Source organism: Scardinius erythrophthalmus, assembly GCF_964197995.2.
Source record: "Scardinius erythrophthalmus genome assembly, chromosome: 23".
NCBI classification, from domain to species: domain Eukaryota; kingdom Metazoa; phylum Chordata; class Actinopteri; order Cypriniformes; family Leuciscidae; genus Scardinius; species Scardinius erythrophthalmus.
In genome coordinates, this window is record NC_138243.1 from 30,158,694 (window position 1) to 30,181,396 (window position 22,703).

Consider the following 22,703-nt stretch of genomic DNA (forward strand, 5'->3'; position numbering starts at 1 on the left):
GAGCCTGATTTCAACGCCGGGGAAATACATAAAGCATATTTGCCTGTGAACGCTTTATATAAATATAATATAGGTCTAAATCCATGTGATCACTCATATCAATGTTATATATATCATCATATCGTCCAGCACTAAATCTTGTGTAGTTTTTTGTCAGTGTTAAAACATCCAATTATGCAGAATATACATTGGTAAATATTTAATTGATGAGTTGTCAATACAATATATAACAATACAATATATAGGGTGTGATTTTACCCCATAATTCAGCATATTGACACAATAATCACTGCAAATCCTGGATCCAGTTGTTTCTGTGAATCGCAGCGATTAATTTGCTTCTCTGTTCTGTATCTTTCATCAGTCTGTAAAAATATACTTTTTAAATCTAGTTGTTCAGTTGATCTCAAAGCTCTTTCCCGTTTTAGATGTATTTCGTGTGTTTTTAATGGCATTCACGCTGAAAACAAATGCGGCCGCTCAGTGTGTGTGTGTAACCGCAGTCACGTAACGTCACACGCATAACCTCTATTGAAAAGTGTTACTGAAATTTTATGTATATAGAAATTATGTATTTCTATATTGATTTTTTTTTAACTGTGTATTTTTGTGTAATTGCGATATTATGATGCCGCTCGTGATGTCAAGCTCATACTCTCTATTTTCCCCCCCCCAATCATAGTAAAATATATATATATATATATATATTTATATATAAAAACGTGTTCACGACCATAAAATCATGACCTTAGCAGCGGTAAAACTAAGTACCTCCTCTTGTATTAGCATGGTGTTTCCAGCATATAGTAATCTGCCTTGTCCCGAGCTGCGTATCAGCCGTATATTGTCCTGCTGTGCCAGTCTGAAGTGTGTGAAGTCCTCAGGGTTTTACCTAAGTGCTTTAATAAAACTGACCACAGAGAAAATGTCTTAATTAAAGTCATGCTAATTGTCTTGTTGCCCCAGCTTCTCCATTAGCTCTGGTTTGAGCAGTAAATCCCCCTGCCGGGCGAACGCCGGCATCACTCACGGATCTATCAGCGCTCCGGCGTATAAAACTGATATACGACACGGCCAATAATTATTTGTCATAAAACCCCAATAAATGTCACAGTAGCGTGTGTGAGGTAAGCTGGAGTCATTATGATAGAAGACGCCTTCACTTACATACCTGAAATGTTGTGATATGCTGTATTCTGTAATACAAACCATTTTAAATGACATTTGATGTTTTTTATTTTATCATCTTAATGAACAGTTGAAAGTTTATGTATATACAGTAGTCTACATCAATGGATCAAAAAAGTTCATCAAAGTTGGCGTGTGTGTGTGTGTATGTGCACATTAGTGTGTGTGTGTGTGTGCTATTGCTCCATCATCCATCTATCTATCTATCTCGCTATCTCTCTCTCGCTCTCTCTATCACTCTATCCATCTTTCGCTCCATTTGTCGCTCTGTTGCACTATCTATCTATCTATCTATCTATCTATCTATCTATCTATCTATCTATCTATCTATCTATCTATCTATCTATCTATCTATCTATCTATCTATCTATCTATCTCGCTATCTATCTCGCTATCTATCTCGCTATCTATCTCGCTATCTATCTCGCTATCTATCTCGCTATCTATCTCGCTATCTCTCTCTCGCTCTCTCTATCACTCTATCCATCTTTCGCTCCATTTGTCGCTCTGTTGCACTATCTATCTATCTATCTATCTATCTATCTATCTATCTATCTATCTATCTATCTATCTATCTGTCTGTCTGTCTGTCTGTCTGTCTGTCTGTCTGTCTGTCTGTCTGTCTGTCTGTCTGTCTGTCTGTCTGTCTGTCTGTCTGTCTGTCTGTCTGTCTGTCTGTCTGTCTGTCTGTCTGTCTATCTGTCCGTCTATCCGTCCATCGCTCTATCATTCTATTTTCTAATATTTTTTGCGTAAAGAAAAAGAAGCCTATCAGTGATGTGAAGTATGAAGTTTGTTTTGTTTATTTGTGTGTATTAATCTTACTGTTGAGGAGGTCATGTGACCCAGGAGGTCATGTGACCCAGACTGGCGTCGTGCTCTGTTCGCGCTGCTCTGGATTCATTTGGGTCGTGATGAATAGCAGAATCTCTCCTGCGTTTGTTTATATTGCCTTCCAAATCTGCGCTTACTTTCATTATTACCTTCCCCGTCCTCGGGGAGCGTTTTAGAGGAAAATAATTTTGATTATGAAGCTCGCCGTCTGAGAGTTGTGTTGGTGTGTGTTGGTGATTGAACACAGCGCTGTAAGTGGCCGTCTGGAGACCGCCGGCATAATTAGTTGATTTGCGGCGTGATATGCGAAACATCGCTTCTTTTGTTGAATTAGAAAATGAATAGAGTTGTTTCCTGAGACGGATGGTGGTTTGCGTTGAGGAATCCCCCTTAAACAAGTCTAGACGCACGTCTTTTTCTTTATTCTTCATTATTCTTCACATATTTACGGTTGTATTTACAGTTCCCTGTTGGGCTGTAATTCCAACTGTCGTGAATGTCAAGATTTTTGTATCGATATATTTCTTTTACACAATCTGTAGTTCTTGTATAGTCTTGCGCATATTTTGTCTCAAATATTTGTTTTCTGTATCTCTGTGTAACTGACCAGTTTTAATCATTTTTATGATAACACTTTATAATAAGGTTCAGGAGTTAATATTAGTTAAACTTACAATGAGCAATACATTTGTTTCAGTATTTCTTAATCTTTGTTAATGTTAGTTAATAAAATCCAGCTGTTCATTGTGTGTTCATGTTAGTTCACAGTGCATTAACTAATGTTAACAAATACAACCTTTGATTTTAATAATGTATTAATAAATATTGAAATTATTATTAACTAAGTTTAATATATATATATACACACACGAGTATTAGCCACATCTTCAGTTTCCACACACACCTGCTCATGACCAGTGCAAACTGAGGAGAAAACGGCGTCTTATGTAAGTGTTGTTGCTGAAAACACGGATTTGAGCCAGTTCCTCTGCGCTGTGTTTGTGCTCTTGAACACTGGTTAGAAATCGCTCCTGGCATCTTCTTCCTCCACTTCTACAAGCTAATGCTTTTCTCAAGTGATCGAATATATTTAGCGTTGTGGAAGAGGCGTATAGGTGGACACCGCTGGGTCAGCACATTGAGAAAGGAAGTGAAACTTGAACATTCATCCTTTTTCTCTTGTAGCAATAGTGGGCCGGTCCCACCACTAACAGGAGATGTGTGTTACTGGGAGGAGTGTGTTTTACCCTGAAGAGGCACAGACACCATTAAACAGCAGTTTAGAATGTTTTGTTTTCTTAGTGTGTGTAAGGATATACTAGGATTGTCACAATACCAACTGACAGCACAAAGTATTTTTAAATATATTTATAGTTCATATTAAATATATTTAATTTTAATTGTTTATAATTTTATTTATATTAATTTCTAGTTTTGTAATAATTACAAACTGTAGGACAAATGAAAAAAGTTATTTTGAATATAAAAAAATCTTTTTATAGATTTTTTTTAATGATTCATTTTGTTTTATTTTGTTTTGATTTATTTCACTTTTTGTTCTTATTTATTTTTCAATGATTTTGAGTTTTTTTTTAATAATAATTATCCATTTGAAAACCACCATTATTCATATATTTAATTATTTAGTTTTTATTTAGTTAATTTTTTGTTTTTGATATATTTTTTATAATCTCCACAAATACAAACAGTGGGACGAATGAAAACCATTATTATTCATATATTTAATTCATTTAGTTTTATTTATTTAAATTATAATTTTCTTTTTTTATAATCCACTAAAATACAAACAGTGGGACGAATGAAAACCATTATTATTCAAATATTTAATTTAATTTAGTTTGATTTTAATTTTTTAAATTTTATTTTTGGTTTTTATTGATTTTTTTTTTATTATTTTTTTATAATCCACAAAAATACAAGCAGTGGGACAAATGAAAACAAATGAACAAAGACACAAGACAGAAGTGAAGAGTGCTTTAAGTGCTTCAGTATTGGAAAGGCCCGGGCAGTGAAGTCTGCTAGACGGCGCGTTCGTTAGGCGGCTGGGATTAATACGCTCTCATTAATATCTGCTTTACTTCCTAGTTCATGTATGACTCTCCGCCTCTTCTGGATCGGCAGCAAAGGCTTAATTAATATTCAAATGAGCATGTGCATTATTCAGTCCTGCCTTTGTAGTGGCACACCAACTCCCCCCCCCCCACCCACACACACACACACACACACACACACACACACACACACCTACACACCTGTTCACCAACAGTAGACTGAGACTTCCTCACCCTCTCTTCCTCTTTTTAAACCGTCCCTGGATCACTTTTCAGGATTTCATTGTACTTTTACATACTTTTAATGAGTGGTTTAGTTTTGTTTTGTTTTGTTTTTTGTTTTGTTTTGTTTTGTTTTGTTTTGTTTTGTTTTGTTTTGTTTTTTGCTTTGCTTTGCTTTGCTTTGCTTTGTTTGTTGTTTTGTTTATATTGATTTATATTTTTATATTTATTTTACTTTTTTCATTTTTTTCATTTCATTTCATTTATTTTGTATAGTTATTTTATTTTATCTAATATATTATTTTATATTTATATTTTTTATAATTATTTATATTTTATATGTATATTTTATTGTACTAGACTTTATTCACTTTAGTAAAACTGATCAGTTTTAAAAAATAAAGCCTAATAATTTAAAATACTGAATTTCAAAGCATATAGTCAGAAAACATTGAGGTACAATTATTATAATTTTTTTAATAGATTTAAATCTTTTATAGATTTTATTTAATTACCAATAAATAGATTCATTTTATTCTGTTTTGATTTTACTTTTTGTTCTTATTTATTTTTCAATGTTTTTTTGTTTTTTAATAATACACTTGAAAACCGCCATTATTAATTATTAATTTATTTTTTAGTTCTTTTTTTTCTTTTTTCACAGTTTTTATTGATTTTGAGGTTTTTTTTATAATCCGCTACTAGATTTATATTTACTAGATTTTATTCACTAAACTGATCAGTTGTAAAAAATAAAGCCTAATCATTTAAAATACTGAATTTCAGAGCATATAGTCAGAAAACATTGGAAGTTTGTCGTATTTTTGATCATCTGCTAAAGAGAAAACCGTCCGGTCTGTTGAAACAACACGCGATCAGAGCAAACTGAAGATCTGTGTCGAGTTTGATGGATGCAATAACACTCAGTCCAACATAAATTAACCCCTTTCCTTCTGTGTGTCTCAGGTTTCCACCTCAGCGGCACCGTGACAGAGCCGGCCACGCCGTCCGAGCCCGAGATGGTGTGTAGCGTCGCCATCAGCTTCGACCGCTGCAAGATCACCTCTGTGACGTGCGGATGCGGGAACAAGGACATCTTCTACTGCGCACACGTGGTGGCGCTCTCCCTGTACCGCGTACGGAGGCCCGAGCAGGTCAAACTTCACCTGCCCATCTCAGAGACTCTCTTCCAGATGAACAGGGACCAGTTGCAGAAGTTTGTGCAGTATCTCATCACCGTCCACCACACGGAGGTCCTGCCCACGGCACAGAAGCTGGCGGACGAGATCCTCTCGCAGAACTCGGAGATCAACCAAGTCCACGGTGAGATCCGCTTCAAGAGCCCTTCACGTCAAGAGCTACTACTTCACATTCCTACAGTCTCTGTCACAACTAGGCTACACACCGGCTTTAACGGTTTCTAAATATGCATACGTGCTTTATATACACAGTCAAACCAAAAATGATTCAGACACCAGATATTTGGCATTTTGGATGTAGTTAACAATTCTGGAATGGATGCGTTTTAATTTCCTCATGCGTCAGCTAAATATCTAGCCAGATACTTTGTTTATGAAGCATGCCTTTAACAATTTGCTCAAGTATTGCACATGGTATAGACAATAGAGTTGTCAAAATCCCATTCCTGCAGAGTTTAGCTACAACCTTCTCCAATACACCTGATTAGAGGTTCCTATATCCTAAAGACCTTAATTTGCTGGTTTAGTTGGTTAACTAGTATTGGAGCTAAACCCAGGAATGGGACTCTCCAAAAGTTGATAGTCCAATGAGTGTAAAAATGCATTGAATTAAATAGTCAAACCAAAAATTATTCAGACACCAGATAAAAAATGTAATATTTTTTTACACACTATAGTTCATTTATGTGAGGAGAGCAAAATAAAGTAAACTGTGACATATTATACACTAATATTCTTCATACAGTGACTACCAGTGAAATTTCTAAAAAATTTGGGAGCAAAAATGATTCGGACTCTTTGAGCTGATCATGTTTTGCTGAAGTGTTTTGTCTTTAATTGCTAATGCTCTTTTTACACACAGACTGAACACAATGAAGCATTGCTTGGTGATTGGTTGAGCTAAACTGGTATTATCTAATTGTGTAGTTAAATTTAACAGCTGACAGATATTCAACATAATTCATGTGTGAGACAGTCTAACAGAAGGACGGACAAAACCAGTCAAATATCAACTGAGTTCTGCTCATATTTCATTACCATTTTCTAAACTATAGCGAATAAACTGATAATGTGAGAAATGTTGAAGGCGTCTGAATAAGTTTTGGTTTGACTGTAATACAAATGAAAAAATTAAAAATAAAAACATCAAATATATGATTATATGGTAACACTTAACTATAAGGTTTCATTTGTTAACATGAAATAACTATGAACAATACTTTGACAGCATTTATTCATCTTTGTTAATTTCAGCATTTACTAATACATTATTAAAATCAAAGGTTGTATTTGTTAACATTAGTTAATGCACTGTGAACTAACATGAACACACAATGAACAGCTGGATTATCAATTAAAATTAACTAAGTGTAATAAATGCTGTAATAAATATATTGATAGTTAGCTCATGTTAGATAATTCATTAACTAGTGTGAACAAATGAAACCTTACTGTAAAGTGTTACAGATTATATATTTATATTGGTCACTGTAGTAAATATGCTGTTTTGTCTCTTTCATTTCTTTTTTTTTTGTTATGTTGAGTTTAAATAGATTTTCTGTTATGTTAAATTATTTAATTTTTTTAGGGTTTTTTGTACTTTTTATTTTATAGTTTTTTTTGTTTATTTTATTTTTTACATATTTTTTTATTATTTTTTATTTTTATAATCTTTATTTTATTTTAATATTTTATTTTTATTTTTAAATCTTCTTTAGGAAAACTGGTCGGTTTTAAAAAAAATAAAGCCTAATTATCTAAAATGCAGAGTTTCATGGGAGGGGCTATATTTTATTTATTTATTTATTTATTTATTTATTTATTTATTTATTTATTTATTTATGTATGTATTTATTTATTTATTTATTTATTTATTTATTTATTTATTTAAATTTGCATCCTCTGTCTGATTCCTAGAATTAAACGAGCTGTTTTTGCTGCCGTTCCTTTAGGATTCCTGTATTTTTCAGACATTTGATTAGCCGTTTTTCCACATGTTACATAGGATGCCTGTAAATATAGTCGTTAACATGTTATTGAGCTCACAATAGTGGCATCACAGCCTTGAAGATATCGTCTTTAAGAGGTTCTTGCATCTTGATTTCAGTAGATTCTCTGGACTGAGGAGGGAGTTTGTTAATGAACGTAGTAAATTAAACTTTATTTTTGTGGGGGGAAAATGGCAAACAAATGCCTATTTTTCAAAACGTTTGGCTGATTTTTGTAAAGTGCATGCACATTTCCATTAGCATTCTGATCTATGCATCGGCCTGGAGCCGTCGGTCCCAGAGCCTGATGACATCAATCTAAAGGGAAAGAAAGACTCTTATAGTCTCTTATCGTTTCGGCATTAGGCACAATGGTCATATTATATTTCTCTTTTGTCGGGAAGGGGAAATCTAAAGCGGATGTGCCAATTATAGGGGGAAAAAACGTCGGCGAACAGCACACTGCAGAACGGGGGAAAAGGAAGTGCTTTCATCAGTGTGAGGTCACGGCTGGAATGCAGGAAGTTGGTTTGATGTGGCATCTAATAAATCTTTACTATAGACCCTCAGCATTGTCGACTTCAGCCGTTGTTTGGGGTTCGGGGGTTTTCTTTCCCTGCGTGTGTGCGATTTTAGACCAGCTTCTGCATCGCATTAAAGACGACCTGCCTTACAAAGTCTTGTTGTTTTCAGGCTCTACTAGAACAGGTTTTCCTGCTTGAATGTTGATTATTTTCCTCATATTCCCCATTGTTGCGGCTCCTCTCTTCCCAGTCTGTCAGTAACACTCTGTTTAGTTCCTGTCTCTATGAAGCCCCTCCTTCTGAAAAGCACACTGTGCTCTGATTGGTCGGCTGGATCAGTGTGTTGTGATTGGTCGAGCGCTTTGAGTGTGTTTGTGAAATGTCCCGCCCCTTACCATAACCACCAGTTTAACACACTACTAACTAACTCAACCAGGCCCCGCCCCTTTATTCTGCATATTAATTATTTAAATGAGGAATATTGTGACGTGTTCGTTCCCGGAAGAAACTCAAGACTAAAATGGAGGCGTAAAATGGAGTTCAGAAACACTGACACTGATATAGAGAAGAACTGGAGCTTTACATTACACACTGAAGAGAGATGAACACGGACAAAAGCATAATCTTATATGTTATATCTTATGTTGTGTATTTGTGCCTCAGGGGCCCCGGACCCCACAGCGGGGGCCAGCGTGGACGACGAGAACTGCTGGCATCTGGACGAGGAGCAGGTCCAGGAGCAGGTCAAACTCTTCCTCTCCCAGGGTGGATACCACGGCTCGGGAAAACAGCTCAATCTCCTGTTTTCAAAGGTGGGGTGAAGCTCAACTTGCTTGTAATGATCCTCCCTTTTCCACATCACTGCATTAGCGTTTTAAGTGATAAACTAAATGTAATGCTGAAAGTTTCAGCCTGATAGGAGAAACCTACCCAAGTACATTTGAAGAAAATTCAATGCATTCTGTCCGGTTTATCTCTTACGTCAAGCATGATGCAAAATATTGTTCTATTTGCAAGCAAAATACTGTAAAAAGCTACAAAATCACTGCCATTAGAAAGAAAAAATCATGTTTTATGTGCCTGTTGAGTGGAATTTTGAACCAATGAGATTTCACTGTGGGAGGAGCTACACTTCCTTTCTTTTAAAGTCTGGGCTCAGTTTAAATAAATCTTTTATTCAGCAAAGATGCATTAAAATAATGAAAAGTTGCATTTATAATGTTAAAAAAAATCTATTTAAAATAAATGCTGTTCTTTTGAACTTTTTATTCATCAAATTTGTCACAGTTTCCTCAAATATGAAGCAGCACGAATGTTTTCAACATTGAGCATCAAATCATCATATTAGAGTGATTTCTGAAGGATCATGTGACACTGAAGACTGGAGTAATGATGCTGAAAATTCAGCTTTGATCACAGGAATAAATTACACTTACTGTATATTCACATAGAAAACATCTGATTTATATTAGAATAATATTTCACTGTTTTTACTGTATTTTTGATCAAATAAATGCAGTTTTGGTGAGCAGAAGAGATTTATTCCATGCATTTGTGGCTATTTAGAACAAAAACGGATAAACACTGAAATTGCAGAATGTCTGGTTTGGAAACAGTGTCAGGTTTAGCACTCTCCTCATGATGGTGCAAGAGTTTAATGTGCGTTTGCACGTGTGCTTCAGGTACGGGAGATGCTGAAGATGCGGGACTCGAACGGCGCTCGCATGCTAACGCTGATCACGGAGCAGTTCATGGCCGACCCGCGGCTGGCTCTGTGGCGGCAGCAGGGAACCACCATGACGGACAAATACCGGCAGCTGTGGGACGAGCTAGGTGAGAACAACACTGGCTTTTGCTCTTTCTTCCACACAGACAGTATTTAAAGTGCAGTATCATTAAAGTCCCCCTGTGGAGAAAATCAAGTTTAATGTTGTTTATGTGTCTATGTGGTGTTTTTAATGTGCTTTAAGACAAACCATGTGTAAATTCATAAGTCGACAGCATTGCTGAGTATTTTCTCCTTAAAACTGCAGTGAACCAAAGACAGTCTCAAAAACACGCTTTGAAATCGCTGGTGTTTCTGACGTCACAAACTACCTTGTAACCAATCAGATCAACGTGTGATCGTTAACGAGTGGATCTCTGAGTGAGTGAGTGAGTGAGTGGAGGCGGGGCTCATTTGCATATTCATAGAACCGCGTATACTAAATGAGGCAAAGGTGTCGAGTTACATTCAAGCTATTTTAAGGCATGAAGAAAATCGTTTTTCAAGGAAAAAAACGTTTAAATATGTAATTTTGGTGATCAAAGATGAGTTTTAAGGGATAAAATGATTGACTACAGGGCGACTTTAAGTCTTGATGTTGTTTTTGTGCTCTAGAACAGGTTTTCCTGCTTGAATGTTGATTATTTTCCTCATATTCCCCATTGTTGCGGCTCCTCTCTTCCCAGTCTGTCAGTAACGCTCTGTTTAGTTCCTGTCTCTATGAAGCCCCTCCTTCTGAAAAGCACACTGTGCCCTGATTGGTCGGCTGGATCACAGTGTTGTGATTGGTCGACCGTTTCGAGTGTGTTTGGGAAATGTCTCGCCCCTTACCATAACCACCAGTTTCAACACACTACTAACTAACTCAACCAGGCCCCGCCCCTTTATTCTGCATATTAATTATTTAAATGAGGAACGAGAAACTCAAGATGGAGGCGTTTCAGGGAGTTCAGAAACACTGACACTGATATAGAGAAGAACTTTGTCGTCCTTTATCATGCTCAAACAGCAACATTACACACTAAAGAAAGCAGAATAGGACTCCTTTAAGACTAGAACGCATGTCGGCCTGTGTGAGTCGGTCGTTGTTTCTCGATCAGGCGTGTTTTGAGTCCGTCTGCCCTGCACTCAGCGTCTGTGCGGATCTCTGTTTAAAATCCACCTGAGTCTCTGAGGACGGCCATTTAGAGGAGACTGCAGTTGCCAGATTGCATATTCGTAGCTTTTGCTCTTGATCAATATTGCATATTCTTTTCCCTCTTAAAACCCTCTCGGGTGTTTCTGTCTAAAATATACTGTGGTAAGCACACAAGCAGACACGACCGCTAGAAACTGCGGCGCACTTTAGCCCGTTTCCGAAGTGCTGCGTCTATTGCTTCAATTACTGTAACTGGATCAAAACGCTCAGAGCCAACAACAAATGTTGTTTTACTGCCATTCAATCCACCTAGCATATTATATACAAGGAATATATCATGCTTTTTCCGCCTTTCCATCTCAATCTCCTGCTATCAGCACTATTGGAATGAAAGTGGTGAAAATTGGAAGGACGTGTAATCATTTTAATTGTGACTGGCTCGCCACATCATGCTAGCCTGCCAATTCTCAAATCCTGTGATGTTTCATCAATTTTGCCTTGGCACTGGGCGGATGTGAGCACAATTGCTGGCGTTCAGGTCCCCGGAGCCGAGCTCAGAAGCAGAGCGGGAGACAAACACTAGACTGACGCTGCGTTCAAGACATTCCATGAGATGACTTATGCAAGTGCGCGAGTCGAGCTTGATCTTATGCGATGAAATGTGGCCAAACGCAATTTGGAAAAGCGCAAATGCTTTTTTTTCTCAGTATTATTGTAAACTACTACTACATCTACTGTTAACTATGGAAGCTTGTTTCTGCCTCAGAATAAAACATTTTAAAAGATAATTGCGGATTTTTATCTCACAATTCTGACTTTATAACTCGCAATTATGACTTTATATCACAATTATGACTTTATAACTCGCAATTGACTATAACTCGCAATTATGAATTTATAACTCGCAATTTTGACTTTATATCACAATTCTTACTTTATAACTCGCAATTTTGACTTTATAACACAATTCTGACTTTATAAATCGCTATTTTGACTTTATATCTCACAATTCTGACTTTATAACTAGCAATTTTGACTTTATAACACAATTCTGACTTTATAACTAGCAATTTTGACTTTATATCACAATTCTGACTTTATATCTGGCAATTCTGACTTTATAACACGCACTTCTGCCTTTATATCTCACAATTCTGACTTTATAACTAGCAATTTTGACTTTATATCACAATTCTGACTTTATATCTGGCAATTCTGACTTTATAACTCGCAATTCTGCCTTTATATCTCACAACTCTGACTTTATAACTAGCAATTTTGACTTTATAACACAATTCTGACTTTATAAATCGCTATTTTGACTTTATATCTCACAATTCTGACTTTATAACTAGCAATTTTGACTTTATAACACAATTCTGACTTTATAACTAGCAATTTTGACTTTATATCACAATTCTGACTTTATATCTGGCAATTCTGACTTTATAACACGCACTTCTGCCTTTATATCTCACAATTCTGACTTTATAACTAGCAATTTTGACTTTATATCACAATTCTGACTTTATATCTGGCAATTCTGACTTTATAACTCGCAATTCTGCCTTTATATCTCACAACTCTGACTTTATAACTAGCAATTTTGACTTTATATCACAATTGACTTTATAACTCGCAATTCTGACTTTAGATCACACAATTGACTTTATAACTCACAATTCTGAATTTATATCACAATTCAGACTTTATAACTCGCAATTCTGACTTTATATCACACAATTGTGACTTTATAACTCGCAATTTTGACTTTAGATCACGCAATTCTGACTTTATAACTCGCAATTCTGACTTTATATCACACACTATTGTGACTTTATAACTCGCAATTCTGACTTTATATCACAATTCTGACTTTATAACTCGCAATTTTGACTATCACAATTCTGACTTTATAACTCGCAATTCTGACTTTATAACTCGCAATTCTGCCTTTATATCTCACAATTCTGACTTTATAACTCGCAATTCTGCCTTTATATCTCACAATTCTGACTTTATAACTCGCAATTCTGCCTTTATATCTCACAATTCTGACTTTATAACTAGCAATTTTGACTATATCACAATTGACTTTATAACTCGCAATTCTGACTTTAGATCACACAATTGTGACTTTATAACTCACAATTCTGACTATATCACAATTCTGACTTTATAACTCGCAATTCTGACTTTATATCACACAATTGTGACTTTATAACTCGCAATTTTGACTTTAGATCACGCAATTCTGACTTTATAACTCGCAATTCTGACTTTATATCACACACTATTGTGACTTTATAACTCGCAATTCTGACTTTATCACAATTCTGACTTTATAACTTGCAATTCTGACTTTATATCACACACTATTGTGACTTTATAACTCGCAATTCTGACTTTAGATCACGCAATTCTGACTTTATATCACACAATTCTGAGATAAAAAGTCAGAATTGTGAGATTAAAAAGTTGCAATGACCTTTTTTATTTTTTATTCTGTGGCAGAAACAAGCTTCCATAGTTAAAAGCATTTACACTACCTTTCAAAAGTTTGGGGTCAGCAGAAAGTTTTTATTTTATTTTATTTTTTTTAAATAAATTATCTTTTTTACTCATCAGGGACTCATTAAATTGATCAAAGGTGATAAAGACATTTATAATGTCACTAAAAGATTCTATTTCTAATAAATGCTGTTCTTTAGAACTTTCTATTAATCAAAGAATCCAGAAAAATAAAATGCATCACAGTTTCCACAAACTGTTTTCAACACTGATAATAATCATAAATGTTTCTTGATCATCAAATCATCATATTAGAATGATTTCTGAAGGATCATGTGACACTGAAGACTGGAGTAATTTCAGCTTTGATCACAGGAATAAATGATAGTTTACTGTATATTCACCTAGAAAACAGCTGATTTACATTCTAATAATATTTCACTGTGTTTACTGTATGTTTGATATAGCCTCATGTGCTTTCATATCTCTATGCGTTCAGGCAAAAGAGCTGTTTGAAAGCTTTAAGAGCCAGAGTTTTCGAGGGCTGATGCTTTTGTTTCCAAGCTGACGGTGCGACTACAAGGAATTTGCGGGGTTGAAGAAGATTAGCGGGCGTTTGTGCGCTGTGAGGCCTCTGTGTGTTTGATGGAGGATGAGGAGAGGCTGCAGAAGGGGAAGAGAGGCCCTTTGTGTCACAGAAGGGAAGTTGGCTGTTTAACGAGTGGCCCCTGGATAGGGCCTCACAACCAACACCAGTCCTACACACTAGTAATGTTCAGTCCCACTGAATTAAGGGAAATGCAATGTGCAATATGGATTGTGTATGCCAGATTATTCTGGTCTGGTTTACTGATTAATTTGGCTAAGAACGGCTCACTGAAACAAAGCACGCACTGGACCTTCACTTTATGAAATATTTAGGATAAATTTGAAAATAGTGAATAGACCCCAAGAATAGATGGGAAGCAAACAGTTATATTAAATTAAAATTACCATAAAATGAGTCTAGTTGTTCATTTTATTATTATTATTATTATTAATAATAATATTATTTAGTAGTAGTATTATATTGTAATATAATTTATTATTATTATTATTATTATTATTCTCCCGCAAAAAACTTTGCACCATATATATATATATATATAAATATATATAAATTTATATTATATTATATTATATTATATTATATTATATTATATTATATTATATTAAAGTTTGAAGCTTATGATGTTTGTTGGTCACCATGAAATCAAAATTGACAGTTGAACATTGCTGTTTATTATAAATGATTTATTGGTGCACATAATTATTGTTTTAAATTCATGTTAGAGTTCTCAACGGGCCTGAAAATTACAACCCGACCCGACCCGGCCCGTGGCTTTTAAAGCCCGGACCCGATGTAACCCGACACATAAACATGAATTATTTGCCCGAACCCGACCCGCGGCCCGACGCCGCGTCAGTTTTTCTTTTTCTCTCATACACGTATTATCATGACCAGCAGACGGGAATTCAAATCAACCTTTAATGTTCACGCCTTTTAACAATACAAACAATACAAACAACTGAAACAATACACTTTAAATATATAAATAGGCTGTAGTAGCGACGGTGAATTCACCTGCGGCAAGATTACTTCTCACCAACTCCATCTTCTTCTCCAGGCTAAAGGCGTGCACGCAGCGGCGTCAGGTCTGCCCCCGCCCCTCTCCATGATGCACGTTACACGCAGCAGCCAGACTTTCTTTACGGTGACCAGCAGCGATGATTAATAAATGTTTTTTTTTTGTTTTTTTACTGAGCGGAAAAGATTAGGTCCAAGCCCGAGGTCCGACCCGACCCGAGTCATTTGATTATATTTTCGACCCGAACCCGGCCCGAACCCGCGGATCCCGTCGGGTTTGTCGGGCCGACCCGACCCGTTGAGAACTCTAATTCATGTTACTCATAATCTTGAATCAGAATAATTTCCTCTTACAGCATCTCCTCTCTTCCCTGATGATGTAGGCGGGGCAACCTGTCACTCACATGAGATCAGCCAATAGCAAACCACAACCATCCAATCAATTCCCACAGACACAATCAAGCCCCGCCCACATTTGTTCTTGTTTGCGAAGCGTTTCGCTCGTATACACGTCACAATAGGAAAGAAACGTCGGATTTGAAGCCGACTTTAACCCACAGTATTTCTGTGTTCAGACTGCAGTATATGAAGCGATCACTGAACGGTTGTTCCAGGTGTGCTCCTCCTCTTCGAGAGCTGGTGAAGGGACCAGGTTCATTAAAAAGAGGAGGAGAGAGAGATCTGAGGGTCTCTCTCTCTCTCTCTCTCTCTCAGATGAATCATTACGCCTGTCAGGCACTCTAAGCCCTGGCGTAATTGGAGAGGCCTTCGTTATGAAGGCTCCCCCTCCTCTTCCTCCCTGACAGGCGCGATAATGCGAAGACCATTTCATTAAATCCCGGACACTTAATCTGACACCGGCGGTCAGGTAGTCTGAGGATGAGGAGCTGCCAGTGAGTGTGAGAGGAAGATTACAGCGCAGATTTATACGCTCGCTCCTCCCAGCATCCTTCACTCTGTCTCTTCCTTCATCCGTCTTGCGCTGCGAGCGGGTCGCTTTTGTTGAGGAACAAAGGCTCTCTTGCATCAGGCAGGTCTCGGATCGCTTTTATTCAGTGTTTTAGCAATCATGCTTGGAGCCGCTAGTGGCAGTCGCCGTATATATAGCCGTCGGCCCCATGGAAACCCCCATACAGCTTGAGCGGTGAATATGTTTATGCACTCAATACAGTCATTCACTCACGGATCAGACGTCAGTAGTTGTGTAGATGTTGTGTGTGTGTGTGTGTGTGTGTGTGTGTGTGTTTGAGAGTGTGAAACCAGCAAGGACGTCGAGAATTGAGTGCTGCTGTCAGCCTCTTAGAAAACCCCATATTGTTGGAGCGTTCCTGAATGTGCGTTCCTGAATGTGTGTGTTCCTGAATGTGCGTTCCTGAATGTGTGTTCCTGAATGTGTGTGTTCCTGAATGTGCGTTCCTGAACGTGTTTTCCTGAATGTGTGTGTTCCTGAATGTGCGTTCCTGAACGTGTTTTCCTGAACGTGCATTCCTGAATGTGTGTGTTCCTGAATGTGTGTGTTCCTGAATGTGCGTTCCTGAATGTGTGTTCTCCTGAATGTGCGTTCCTGAATGTGCGTTCCTGAATGTGTATTCCTGAATGTGTGTGTTCCTGAATGTGTGTGTTCCTGATAGTGTTCCTGAATGTGCGTTCCTGAATGTGTGTGTTCCTGAATGTGCGTTCCTGAATGTGTATTCCTGAATGTGTGTGTTCCTGAATGTGTGTGTTCCTGAATGTGTGTTCTCCTGAATGTGCGTTCCTGATAGTGTTCCTGAATGTGTGTGTTCCTGAATGTGTGTTCCTGAATGTGCGTTCCTGAATGTGTTCCTGAATGTGCGTTCCTGAATGTGCGTTCCTGAATGTGTGTGTTCCTGAATGTGTGTTCCTGAATGTGTGTGTTCCTGAATGTGTGTTCCTGAATGTGTGTGTTCCTGAATGTGTGTTCCTGAATGTGTGTGTTCCTGAATGTGCGTTCCTGAATGTGTGTGTTCCTGAATGTGTGTTCCTGAATGTGTGTTCCTGAATGTGTGTTCCTGAATGTGTGTTCCTGAATGTGTGTTCCTGAATGTGTGTTCCTGAATGTGTGTTCCTGAATGTGTGTTCCTGAATGTGTGTGTTCCTGAATGTGTGTGTTCCTGAATGTGCGTGTTCCTGAATGTGCGTGTTCCTGAATGTGCGTGTTCCTGAATGTGCGTGTTCCTGAATGTGCGTGTTCCTGAATGTGCGTGTTCCTGAATGTGCGTGTTCCTGAATGTGCGTGTTCCTGAATGTGTGTGTTCCTTAATGTGCGTTCCTGAATGTGCGTTCCTGAATGTGCGTTCCTGAATGTGTTCTCCTGAATGTGCGTTCCTGAATGTGCGTTCCTGAATGTGCGTTCCTGAATGTGTGTGTTCCTGAATGTGTGTGTTCCTGAATGTGTGTGTTCCTAAATGTGTGTGTTCCTGAATGTGGGTTCCTGAATGTGTGTGTTCCTGAATGTGTGTTCCTGAATGTGTGTTCCTGAATGTGTGTTCCTGAATGTGTGTTCATGAATGTGTGTTCCTGAATGTGTGTTCCTGAATGTGTGTTCCTGAATGTGTGTGTTCCTGAATGTGTGTGTTCCTGAATGTGTGTGTTCCTGAATGTGTGTTCCTGAATGTGTGTGTTCCTGAATGTGTGTGTTCCTGAATGTGTGTTCCTGAATGTGTGTTCCTGAATGTGTGTTCCTGAATGTGTGTGTTCCTGAATGTGTGTGTTCCTGAATGTGTGTGTTCCTGAATGTGTGTTCCTGAATGTGTGTGTTCCTGAATGTGTGTGTTCCTGAATGTGTGTGTTCCTGAATGTGTGTGTTCCTGAATGTGTGTGTTCCTGAATGTGTGTGTTCCTGAATGTGTGTGTTCCTGAATGTGTGTGTTCCTGAATGTGTGTGTTCCTGAATGTGTGTGTTCCTGAATGTGTGTGTTCCTGAATGTGTGCGTTCCTGAATGTGCGTTCCTGAATGTGCGTTTTTCTGAATGTGTGTGCCTGAATGTGTGTGTTCCTGAATGTGCGTTCCTGAATGTGTGTGTTCCTGAATGTGCGTTCCTGAATGTGCGTTCCTGAATGTGCGTTCCTGAATGTGCGTGCCTGAATGTGCGTGCCTGAATGTGTGTGTTCCTGAATGTGCGTTCCTGAATGTGTGTGTTCCTGAATGTGTGTTCCTGAATGTGCGTTCCTGAATGTGCGTTCCTGAATGTGCGTTCCTGAATGTGTGTTCCTGAATGTGTGTGCCTGAATGTGTGTGCCTGAATGTGTGTGCCTGAATGTGTGTGTTCCTGAATGTGTGTGTTCCTGAATGTGTGTTCCTGAATGTGCGTTCCTGAATGTGCGTTCCTGAATGTGCGTTCCTGAATGTGTGTGCCTGAATGTGTGTGTTCCTGAATGTGTGTGTTCCTGAATGTGTGTGTTCCTGAATGTGTGTGTTCCTGAATGTGTGTGTTCCTGAATGTGTGTGTTCCTGAATGTGTGTTCCTGAATGTGTGTTCCTGAATGTGTGTTCCTGAATGTGTGTTCCTGAATGTGTGTTCCTGAATGTGCGTTCCTGAATGTGCGTTCCTGAATGTGCGTTCCTGAATGTGTGTGTTCCTGAATGTGTGTGTTCCTGAATGTGCGTTCCTGAATGTGTGTGTTCCTGAATGTGTGTTCCTGAATGTGTGTTCCTGAATGTGTGTTCCTGAATGTGTGTTCCTGAATGTGTGTTCCTGAATGTGTGTTCCTGAATGTGTGTTCCTGAATGTGCGTTCCTGAATGTGCGTTCCTGAATGTGCGTTCCTGAATGTGCGTTCCTGAATGTGCGTTCCTGAATGTGCTCTCCTGAATGTGTTCTCCTGAATGTGTGTGTGTGTGTGTGTTCCTGAATGTGTGTGTTCCTGAATGTGTGTGTTCCTGAATGTGCGTTCCTGAATGTGCGTTCCTGAATGTGCGTTCCTGAATGCGTTCCTGAATGCGTTCCTGAATGTGCGTTCCTGAATGCGTTCCTGAATGTGTTCCTGAATGTGTTCCTGAATGTGCGTTCATGAATGTGCGTTCATGAATGTGTTCCTGAATGTGCGTTCCTGAATGCGTTCCTGAATGTGCGTTCATGAATGTGCGTTCATGAATGTGCGTTCATGAATGTGCGTTCATGAATGTGTGTTCCTGAATGTGTGTTCCTGAATGTGCGTTCCTGAATGCGTTCCTGAATGTGTTCCTGAATGTGCGTTCCTGAATGCGTTCCTGAATGTGTTCCTGAATGTGCGTTCATGAATGTGTGTTCCTGAATGTGTTCCTGAATGTGCGTTCCTGAATGCGTTCCTGAATGCGTTCCTGAATGTGTTCCTGAATGCGTTCATGAATGCGTTCCTGAATGCGTTCCTGAATGTGCGTTCCTGAATGCGTTCCTGATAGACATGTGCCGGTATTCGGTAATGCGATAAATCGCGGTAATGAATATGCACGATATTGTTATCGCGGGCACTTCAAAATACCGTGAAAAATAATACTTCCGAATTTTGATTTTTAGAACGCGCTTTATAGCTTATTTTCCATCAACCGCTTAAACAAACACTGCGTATTTATTTATGCTGCGCGAAACACGTGCGCACTCTGATGTAAACAATCGTCACGTGTATAAGCATGCGGCCGTTGCGCACTTCTAGTCTAATGTAAACAGTCCTCACATGGAGAAGCAGCATGGTGGAAGGAGGAACGCCGCCGCCTACAGTCTATGGCCGCCGCCGATCTAACCGGATCCATCCCGCTTCTAAAAGCAGAGCTGCCAACTCGACGCATTCAGCGCGAGACTCTTCACACGCGACGACACATCCGTTTTCTCACGCAGAGAAAAATCGCGGAGCAAAGAGGACACGAAGACCGTCAAACAAGACAGAGCAGGTTACTTTTGATATGAAACAGGAGAACAATTGTGTCACAGAACGTTACATTTAAACAATTAATGACCAGCAGCATGTTAGATGACTAAAACAAATCGATAAAGAAGAGTATTTTGCTGAATATGTGCACTGCAATTTTTTTTTTACATATTTTTATTATATTTTTACTTGTGTCATTACATAATTGTTATTATAATGAAAACCACATTATATTTGATTTAATTAGTTATTTGTAACCTTTAATAATACCAGCTGATATAGGGCTCTATATGGTTTCATATTGTGAGATATTTTTTTGAGAAAAAAATAACATGTGGGCTATCTAATATTTATCCAAAATTAGTCAATATTGAATCAAGATTTAAATCAAATCCCAAGTATTGAATTGAAATCGTTAAATTTGTGTTAAGCAATACAAACAGTATAGCCTACCAGTCATTGTACCATGTAATCATTGTAACATGTTGTCACTAAACTTAATAAAATTCAGTTTAGTTACCAAAATTTGGTATTGTTTTGACAATCACAATTACACCTTGTGATGCAAGTTTTATTTAATTTTTTACATCCCCCCCCAATCCATCTGTTTCTCATGTGCAATTAAAATATCGTGATAATACCGTATACCGTGATAAAAGATCACTCAATTAATCGCAGCATGAAAATGTGATACCGGCACATGCCTAGTTCCTGAATGTGTTCCTGAATGTGTTCCTGAATGTGTGTTCCTGAATGTGTGTTCCTGAATGTGTTCCTGAATGTGTTCCTGAATGTGTTCCTGAATGTGTTCCTGAATGTGTTCCTGAATGTGTGTTCCTGAATGTGTTCCTGAATGTGTTCCTGAATGCGTTCCTGAATGTGTTCCTGAATGCGTTCCTGAATGTGCGTTCCTGAATGCGTTCCTGAATGTGTGTTCCTGAATGTGTTCCTGAATGTGTTCCTGAATGTGTTCCTGAATGTGTTCCTGAATGTGTTCCTGAATGTGTTCCTGAATGTGTTCCTGAATGCGTTCCTGAATGTGCGTTCCTGAATGCGTTCCTGAATGTGTGTTCCTGAATGTGTTCCTGAATGTGTTCCTGAATGTGTTCCTGAATGTGTTCCTGAATGCGTTCCTGAATGTGCGTTCCTGAATGCGTTCCTGAATGTGTGTTCCTGAATGTGCGTTCATGAATGTGTTCCTGAATGTGCGTTCATGAATGTGTTCCTGAATGTGCGTTCATGAATGTGTTCCTGAATGTTTTCCTGAATGTGCGTTCCTGAATGTGTGTGTTCCTGAATGTGCGTTCCTGAATGTGCGTTCCTGAATGTGCGTTCCTGAATGTGCGTTCATGAATGTGTTCCTGAATGTGCGTTCCTGAATGTGCGTTCCTGAATGTGTTCCTGAATGTGCGTTCCTGAATGTGCGTTCCTGAATGTGTGTGTTCCTGAATGTGTGTGTTCCTGAGAGAGAGGATCATGGGATGCTCTGGGATCGACACAGGCGCTGACAGCAGGGATGAGATTGGGAGTGAAAGCTCAAATTACGCCGTGAAAGACCCGGTCAGAGCGAGGGGGAGGGACTCCATCAGTGTGTGTGTGTGTGTGTGCATGTGTGTAAGAATTTATTCGGCTAAGCTCAATATTGTTTTAATTAATCTGGGCACAGGGGCCTGTGTGCTGAAAGCGACTCCTCTTCATCTAGGTTACGTGTGACGGAGGAGGCTGGAAATTAGGCCACGACTTCTCTCAGCTGACAGAATTACACTAGCGAGCGCTAATCCTTCGCATTGTCCAAACACAAAGCCGTATAGCCAGCAAGTTTAAGACAATGGTGGGCTAAATAGCCAGCGGCGTCTTGATTAGCATGTAGCGTCATAATGAATTACAGCTGCCGTAACGGTTTCAGCTTGCGGTTTACGAGCAATCATGGACAGACGATGTGAAGATTGGTTCGCGCAGGAGTTCTGCTTTGGTTTAGCCATAACATCCACTTTGAAGTGTTTTTATTGTGTCTTATTCGCAGTCTTGTTTCGTCTGTATTTACTGACTTGTTTAGCACAGATTTGTTCGCTCCCTTCTAGGGATGATGACCGTTTTTGACTGATTCTCGTTTCCATTTAATGGGTCTGGTTGGTTTATGTGCGTCATGGAAGCAAAAATCCCTTCACTGGAGATCATCTAAGAATGTTCACTAACTAGTTATCAGCAAATAATCAGAAACTGAAAAGTGGATGAAGCAATTTTGCTATAGATTCTTGTAAATAACCCAAAGATAGCCTAAAAAAAAATCATTTTACATAAATATTGTAGCATTCAGAAGGGAACTCTGAATGTGTATTGTTAACTCGACTCGTGAGTCATTTAAACGAACCGATTCACAAGATTCATTCGCTCATGAATCAGAATAAACGAGTTGTGTGGATGTTGTTTGTTTGTTGTTGGGTGAAACCAGTGAAGACGTTGAAATTGACGTCTTATTTTACTTCGCATTTTAGTGTTCAGCTGAAGAATGCTGACGTTCAAGATCCAAGCGTCATGAATTCATAAAAATATGGTTTTCCGTAATAGGAATTGATTTTCTAATCCTATTTCTATCATAGAGACATTAAAGTCTCTGATATATGTTTTTCTGAAAAATGCATATATATATATACATACACACACACACACACACACACACACACACACACACATACACATATATATGTTTGTATATGTGTGTGTGTATATATATATATATGTGTGTGTGTGTATGTATGTGTGTGTGTGT

General features: G+C 38.3%; 1 protein-coding gene across 1 annotated transcript in view; it reads left to right on the plus strand.

The window, feature by feature from the left end:
- Window positions 1–22,703, plus strand: part of LOC308683904 (zinc finger SWIM domain-containing protein 6) — a 92,792-nt gene that overhangs the window by 40,639 nt on the left and 29,450 nt on the right. The window contains exons 2-4 of the mRNA XM_081354764.1: window positions 5,283–5,639; window positions 8,691–8,839; window positions 9,710–9,860. Coding sequence (XP_081210890.1) covers window positions 5,283–5,639; window positions 8,691–8,839; window positions 9,710–9,860 — 657 coding nt within the window. The remainder of the gene's footprint in view (window positions 1–5,282; window positions 5,640–8,690; window positions 8,840–9,709; window positions 9,861–22,703) is intronic.